The 8,267-nt window shown below is 31.5% G+C and overlaps 2 protein-coding genes across 2 annotated transcripts; one reads left to right on the top strand and one right to left on the bottom strand.

Annotated features, from left to right (window-relative positions):
- The first annotated feature begins 23 nt into the window (after positions 1-23).
- On the top strand, positions 24-651 carry LOC140956358 (uncharacterized). The gene has a single exon (XM_073413078.1). It carries the CDS (start codon positions 79-81, stop codon positions 592-594), a length of 516 nt encoding a protein of 171 aa, XP_073269179.1. The 5' UTR covers positions 24-78; the 3' UTR covers positions 595-651.
- Positions 652-6,164: 5,513 nt separating this feature from the next.
- Positions 6,165-7,208, bottom strand: LOC140991710 (transcription repressor OFP15-like). The gene has a single exon (XM_073461826.1). It carries the CDS (start codon positions 7,004-7,006, stop codon positions 6,209-6,211), a length of 798 nt encoding a protein of 265 aa, XP_073317927.1. The 5' UTR covers positions 7,007-7,208; the 3' UTR covers positions 6,165-6,208.
- Between the last annotated feature and the right edge of the window lie 1,059 nt (positions 7,209-8,267).

Consider the following 8,267-nt stretch of genomic DNA (forward strand, 5'->3'; position numbering starts at 1 on the left):
ATATATACACGCTTCCACACCATTTTCACACACTAGAACTCACGGTAATCATTTATTCATTCTCCCCTTCCTTTGAGAATGTCTAACACCAAGAAAAGATACATTAATCTAAACAAAGTTGCTGTGAACTTAGGATGTAGCGGCAGCTGCCGAAGGCCAAGATTATCTGCCGTCTTCCACCCAAGGCCAAGGCGGATCAGAGCAAAACAGTACTCCTCCGGCGACCACCAGGACTCGTCTTCTAGTTCATTTGACACCACCACGAGTATCACCTTCTCCGACACAGACTCCGAACTCAAGATCAGTCTGAGGTCTGTACAGGGTTTCGGAAGGATCGGAGACCAGAGCGTGGCGCTGGAGAAAGTTTCCGACGATCCATATCTTGATTTCCGGCACTCGATGCTGCAGATGATTCTGGAGGAGGAGATATACTCGAAAGATGAACTCAAAGAACTGCTCTGCTGTTTCTTGCAGCTGAATTCGCCGTACTATCACGGGATTATCGTGAGGGCTTTCACAGAAATCTGGAACGGGGTGTACTCTGCATCCGCCGCAGGCGCGCATGGGATGCGGAGGATGCCACGTGACTTGTAGCTGTTACAAAATTGGTGTGTAATAACAGTTTAATATAACATTACATCATTCTCTTCTGCAACAATTACTGCAATATTACATCTTAATTATAAAATTATTAATTATTTTTCTAATTCAACATATTTAAAAAATTATCTCACGAATAAAAACTACAATCAATTGTTAAATAAAAAAAATGTAGGAGAAAATATTATAGGAGTTTTTTATTCTCGCAATTATTACAATTACAGTATCCAAAGAGATTCATTTTAAAATTTAAAACTCTTATTGGAAATTTAAAACTAGGGAGATTAGACTTATGATTTTCATGTATAATATTTAAATGTATTCTATTTTCTAAAATTTTTAGGATTTAAATTCATCCACAAAATTTTAAATTTTTACAGTAACCACCTTAAAAATAAAATAATTCAATCAAATCGAGTTAAAATATAGCCCAAGGCCCAATTAGCACTTATATCTAAACTGGACTTGGCGCCAGTTTCCTTTCACCACAGCCTCATATTCACTTAGGCAAGAATCTCTTATCTCCTCCGGTGATAGCGTTATTATTCCTCAACTATCCATGATAACTAATTTAGAGTATAATTTCTAAGGTTTTATTTCGAAATCAACAATCGAAATTTAGTGTTATGTAAGGATTCCTAGTTTTTTTTTTTGGATTCAGAGCCGTCAGGCTTTCGCCCACTGCGAAAAATCCCCCACTGCCGCCTCCCATGGTAAGGATCACCCTAAGATGATCATTTCATGGCTATTTAGAACGAATTAAATCAGATGGTTCAATTCTCCATCTTTCTGACTAGCTCCTACAGAACCAAGATCGAAAAGATTGAAATAATCAGTCATTTACAACCACTGACGAAGGATTTCTCGAAAAGTCAAGAATTAGTAATCTTTTTTAGAAATCGAATGGATTCGGTCTTATACATACGCGAGGAATAGATGCAATTTAAGATCCACAATCTACGAATATGACTGCCATTATAGGTACCAAAATAAGAAGTAAATGCTTTAAAATGTATCAGCTTCCTTGGATTGAAATGCTCATGTTTGTAGATATTAATTTTGTCATTGTTTTCTAATGATCCATTTTTAGGTTTTACCAGTGTTGAGCAGTATCCTTAGCCTTTTGTCGCATGATTAGAACCTAGGACTCAAAAGTTTTTAATAACTCCCCTTCCATACGCACCACACGGTGTTTTCCTTGGACGGATTGTGCATGATCTTGCTTGAAAATTCGCCATGTGGATTTTTATGCATGTTTGTCTGAAAAAAAACGGTTTATTTGCTTTCGCGTCTTCCATATTTTATGTATTTGATATGATACTCACCTCCATTATCAAGTATAAAAATTATAACATGTCAAGGAAGATGAATGTCAAATACATAAAATATATGGGATGCGGATGCAAATGACGATTAAAAAAACATGGATTAACAAGCAAATTAAGCAATATGTCCATATAGAATTATAAAATCTTGAGGGGGGGCAAAGGAAAACAGAGGCTGGGAAGGAAAAGGACGACTTATTGATCAGTTTGGTCTCTTCTAAAATCGCACAGGGTGGGTGAGAGGACAATTTTATGACGGTGCAGGCAGTCAAAATTAGAGGTGGGATCGGATAAAGACCCGTCTCACAACTTTTTTATCCAATTTCTGAGAAGAATAAACAATTTTTTCTCAAGTTCTCATACACACAAGTGCTGAGATCCTTAAAAAATTCTTTGAAGATCAATTTGCTAAAGAATCATGTGGTTTTGAATTATTGATTGAGAATCTCTGAAAAATATAATAAGCTAAAATTGCATATATTGTAAAATATGTGTACCAAAAATTATAGTAGGTGATTATACAACTTAAATCTTTTAAACAGCACAACAAGTCAAGTTCTATCTCTAAGTTATCACTACAAAAAAAAAAAAAAAAAAAAAAAAAAAANAGCGACGGATTTTCAAAGTATCGGGAAAATCACCATCGATATCATCGCTAATTAGTAAAACTGTATTTATTGATATGATCTCAACTCCACATTAGCGAGATGCAAAAAACAGATAAATTTTTTTTAAAAAAAAAAACAAAGATAAAGAATTAAAATTATTATTTGACAACACAAATAATTAATTTTACAATAGGATGAGATAGAAACACACACATGATCCAGACTCTTAAATGTCAAAAGTGATTTCTTTATTTAAAAAACTATTGTATGGTATCATCTATTATTATTATTAAGTCTAATATAATAGAGTCAAAAATGATGTCTTAGTCTGATATTTGTTTTTTTTTAAAAAAAAATACAAAATTTATCATTTCAAATTGTATTATAATTTTTTTATTAATTTTTATAATTATGATACGAATTATAAATAAATATAAGTAATTTAAATTCTAGTACAATCTTTCATTATTTTTTATAATAATAACATTATTCATATTTAAATATAAATTAAATTAATTATCAAAATTATAAAAAAAAAAAAAAAAGAACACGCAACCCGAATTTCGGTACACTACTTCCTGCCTCCTTAATTATTGCTCCTTATTAGTCTGACTGGAGAAATTATTGTTTTATCATTTAATTTCAATGAAATTTATATCACTAGACCTGGATCACCACGTGAATTAATTAATGGGCCTTGGCTCATCCCAGAGCTACATTAAATGCACAAAGAAAATATTACTGATAAAATAAACAACGCACCAAACTTCTGTAATGTATACACCCATTATTTTCAGGGGAAAAAAAACCAATTTTCTTGGAAATGAAAATAAGTTAAATAGCTTGTTCGATATTAATATTAACGTATATATTTTGTAAGATGGTCTCATAATTCGAGATATATCTACAATTAAAAAAAAATTGACAGAAAAATTAATAATTTTTGATGAGTTGAGTCGGGTTAGATATTTGTATCACAAAATTGACCTGTGCGACAATTTCTCAAGATTTTTTGTTTTAATTATTATTATTGTTAAAATATATCAATGCATTCTGTCAAGAGTTGCTGGACAAAGGTTTTATTCGTCCGAGTTTTTCTCCATAAGGCGCACCGTTATTATTTGTGAAGACAAGTTAAAGCCCGCAGAGTTCAAGATCACGTGTTAATGTATCTAATTAATTTTCTAATTTCCAATTGTACAGACTTATTTTCATTTTTCAACTGTTCCAAATATAATAAGGTATTATTATAAATTAATACCTTATGAATTACGTCAAATTGTACGATTAATCAATATTATCTTCCCATTATTATTATACGAATGTGAATTAGATTGTAAGAAAAACTTGGTGAAGCACAAGGCTTAGAAGGTTCGGCGCTGAGAGAGGACAAGAATCTTTCTCCGAGATTGATGCATATGCACATCGTATAGGTGTCCATAATATAATGCCAAAATTGTTTGAAATTAGTTGGAAGATTCTTTACTATTTTTTAGACAATATTATTTTATTTTATTTATTCCACCAAAATTAAAAAATTATATTTGTTTGAGCTCGAATTTAGGAAAGAAACAGCACGAAGAGTGGAGCATTTCATGCTACTATGTCACCTACAAATCGATTCTCTTTTTTAGGTTGACACTAGGCATATTATGAAATTTCGTAAATCATTTCACTTTGTTTTTTAATAATACTTTGGGATAGTGATGTTAAATTAATATAAAAAATTATATGAAATATAATATTTAACAGGGAATAATTCATTGCATGTACAATGATTGTCTAAAAGAGAACGAAGTAGTTAGTCAATAATTGTATGTTTGCATGATTGATTTGAAACAAAATGAAAAGATAGATCCATTTATTTTGCAAAATCTTTGGATTTGACCATTGTAATCTTCATATATATTAATTATTATGCATACGCTACACGTATATGTATAATCTTTTTTATTATTATCGATAGACTAAAGTAAAATTTGATAAATTATGGAGGGACTAAATTGATATTTGAATTGTTTAAATAAAAATAAAAGTATGTGTTGAAATTTTTTTTAAAAAAAATAAAAGTGTAATATTAATATCATATAAGAATAAATTTGGAAGAAAAATTTGGTGTCTTCTCTAGGTAGTTATTATCATGTTCTCACACTTAATATAATAGTATAGATATATATAAATAGTGGCATATATCGTAAATGTTTAAATTGAAATTGATATTTTTTATTCGAAAATCCAACTATTTTATTCGAGTTCGAGTATGATCCTCTTAAGAACTATTTGTACATTTTTTGATTCTTAATCAACATGCAGTTACCATTGAATTACAATGAAGTAAGAACCATCAAACATTGATCCGATATACAAGTAAGATTGTCTTGTACGTATGAGAATAATTTCATTTCTCTGTTCTTTTCCTCCAATGCTTATCTGTTTAAACAGACGTACGTGAAAAGGACTCTAATCGTTACAGCCAGTGAGGCCTGAAAAGATAATAATTAATTAGCTAGATGCCCTCCAAAATACAAATTACCCTAAAAAACTTCTTTTCTGTTTTCATCTTCCCAAAAAAAAAAAGAACTTAAACCCATGTCGGATATTTTTTAAAAATATTACGCGTAAAATTTCAAAAAAGTTTCGAAAAATCCATAATGATGGCCTGCGGAAAACTTTGATCGTGTCGCAGTTAACACTTAGAGGCATTCGTATGAATGAATGAATGAATGGAAGTAAGGATTCTTCACTCAATTTCTGGTTTGTGATGATGCTGCAAGATATATTTACATCATACATTTTCAGAGAGGACCACTGCAAATTTTTGTATCGTTTTAGTATTGTTGCTGTCAACTGTCGACTGATAGTCACTCTAGCTCCAATTTGAATTCCAACTTGGAAGCCCCTCTCCATTCAATATATTTATTTGTAGAACACGAAACAAAAAATAAATATGGAGAATTTTTTTTAGTCCTTTATGTTTTCGACTTAGCAAGTTTGGTCGTTTTTTTGTCGAAATTTAGTTTTAGTCTCATGCATTTTCAATTTTTGGTGATTTTGATTAATTATTTTAGTTTTTTTGTGTTGACGTGCTTAATATTTGATATACCAGCGTATCATCATATCGTCAACCTATGAAAAAATGATTAAACTAAAAATGAACCAAAATTATAAAAGAACAAACATAAAAGATGAAATTTATCAGTATCTTACAAACTAGATTTTATTGAATTTCAATCGAATTAAATAAAAATAAATAGTTTTAAATACATTTGTTTTTTTTTTAAATACGCCTTAAATGAAAGCAAAAAGTTTTTATATTATTTGGAATGGACGTAACAATAATCTCTATAATATAAAGTAGGCTCCACCTTATCGTAAAATTTGTATAATAGATTTTCTGTAAAATGTTGAGATCTTCTCGATACGTCAAAGTCGCTGCCGATGAACTACGATTTACGATACGTCGCTTATGAAAGCGAGAAATTAAATGCAATCGATCGATGATTAATCTTGGGAAATAATTGTATAATACTCAAATTTATTTTTTCATCTAACTATATACCATCTTCCACCTGCATGCAAACCACAGTACTAAATCAATGTACACCAATTATTAACACTTGCAGAAAAATCAAAACAAAAATGGGACCAAATTTAATAATAATAATAATAATAATATTAAACACCTGAAGAAGAAGAAGAAGCATTAATATGTGAAGAAGATGACGATGAAGAAGAACAGCCAGCAACTTTCTCCACGACTATTTCATCTTCATTCTCGAGGGAAGATAAACAAGGGCTGCAGATTGAGGAATAAGTGGAAGAAGAAAAAGATAGAGGAGAAGTCAAAGAATTCAGCGTGGTATTCGAAGAAGAAGAGCAAGCTGGCTCATCAATGGCGGTTTTGGAAGAATCAGGCGCAACTAAAGAAAGGTGCAACAACAAATCTACAAAAGCTTCAATGACATATCCATGGTTACTTCGGCCATTAACACGAAGGTACCAAGTCAGAAGCTCCTCCAGACATTCCCAGTCCTTTAACCCGTGAGCCTCCACCATTTCCTCCATAGAAGCCCTGAAATCCGAGAATGGGTCCCTGGAATCCATAGCCAAGATGGAGACGGTTTCCTTGTATGGAAAATCATGGGTTCTTGCTTCTTCCAGGATGGAGTTCGTCTCTCCAGGCTCGAAGAACAGCCTGTCGGACGATCTCAGCCCTCGAACCACCGCAGATGGATCGATGTTAGCCCCCTCATAGGAGAAACTTCCTTCAGAATAATCTGGAATACTTTCCGTAAATTCAAGATATGCGGAGTTCATGGTTTTGTATATGTCTTCGTTTGGGTTCGCTCTGAAAGAGAGGGTTTTGGGGTTGTTGACGCAGGCTGGCCACTGCCAAGAAGTGGCGGCGGAGGGGGAGGGAGAGGGGGAAGCGGCGGCCTTGAAAAGAAATGGGAGCTTCATTTTCTTACCCATTTTGGGGAGTGGTAAATTTCAGGGAGGGGGCTTGGGAGTGAGGAAAAGATGTGGTCTAAGATAGTGATGTAATATTTTAATGTTGTCTGATTTTTACTTGGTGTACAGCATTTAAAGCGTACAGAATTGGTAGGTTAAATTCAACGGCAGATTTTCAAGTAAGAAAAGGTAAATAAAAAAGTGGAGGGAAGATGAACAGAATTTAATGTTGTCCTGTTGTTAGCTTAGAATGGATGATCTAATAATATTCAAAGTGAACGATTCTTTTGTTTTTTTGCCATTTTGAAATTTGGAACATGTAATTTACACTATCCCTTCACTGGATAGGTTTATTCCCATAATTTGACATGAATGGCGTTACTCTGATATCGTTCATGTGGTTCACATTATTTGGAAAAGGTGCTTTATAAAATGGAATCAATGAAATTTTTGTCGTGAAAAAAATGCATTTTTGCACATTATCTACATTTTATTATATTATCGGTCAATTTATATTTTTAATCCAGTCATTTGTATTTTTTTCGATTTTAGTCATTTTGTGTAGTTAAAATATTGACGTGATGTTAAAAATGATGAAGATGTTAGGAAAAATACAGAATATATCATACTAAATCATTAAGAATTTGACTGAAAATTATAACGAAAGCGTACTTGAAGTCATAATCATACGTATTAAGAATAATTATTGATCTTCCAGATCTAAGCTCTATTTTCCTTTAGAGAATACTCCAGTTTCTCTTCAGAACTATTTTTTATAATACTGGTAGAGAATAATGAATGTGATAACGCACGATTCGGTGATCATGACTCATATATAGATCATATCTATTATCATATTCTGATATTTCTTTTTTAGTTCGTCATAATAATAGAAATGACACTTATGTATGTACACATTAAATACACACAATCTATTAAATACATTAAAGTTCAATAACTCGAAATATTAATTGATTACTTTATTTTGAGCTTAAATTAACTGACAACTCATAATGTATAATTATTTACATATAAGCTCATATAAATAAAATTGATTTGACAAAAGAGTCATCGAAAATTACTGACATAACAACGTAATAATTAAGCCAAAAAAAGACTAAATTTGAAAAAAAAAAATGTGAAAGTTAGTGGGTAAATATGTGAATTGACAGATGACATGATAAAAAATATAAAACATGAAAATTATATTTTAAAAATGCAATTTTTCCATTTCGTATTTATCTATGAATTTTAAAAGATAAAACTCTCGTGGGCTATCAAT

The sequence above is a fragment of the Primulina huaijiensis genome, chromosome 13 (genome assembly GCF_012295235.1).
Source record: "Primulina huaijiensis isolate GDHJ02 chromosome 13, ASM1229523v2, whole genome shotgun sequence".
NCBI lineage: Eukaryota > Viridiplantae > Streptophyta > Magnoliopsida > Lamiales > Gesneriaceae > Primulina > Primulina huaijiensis.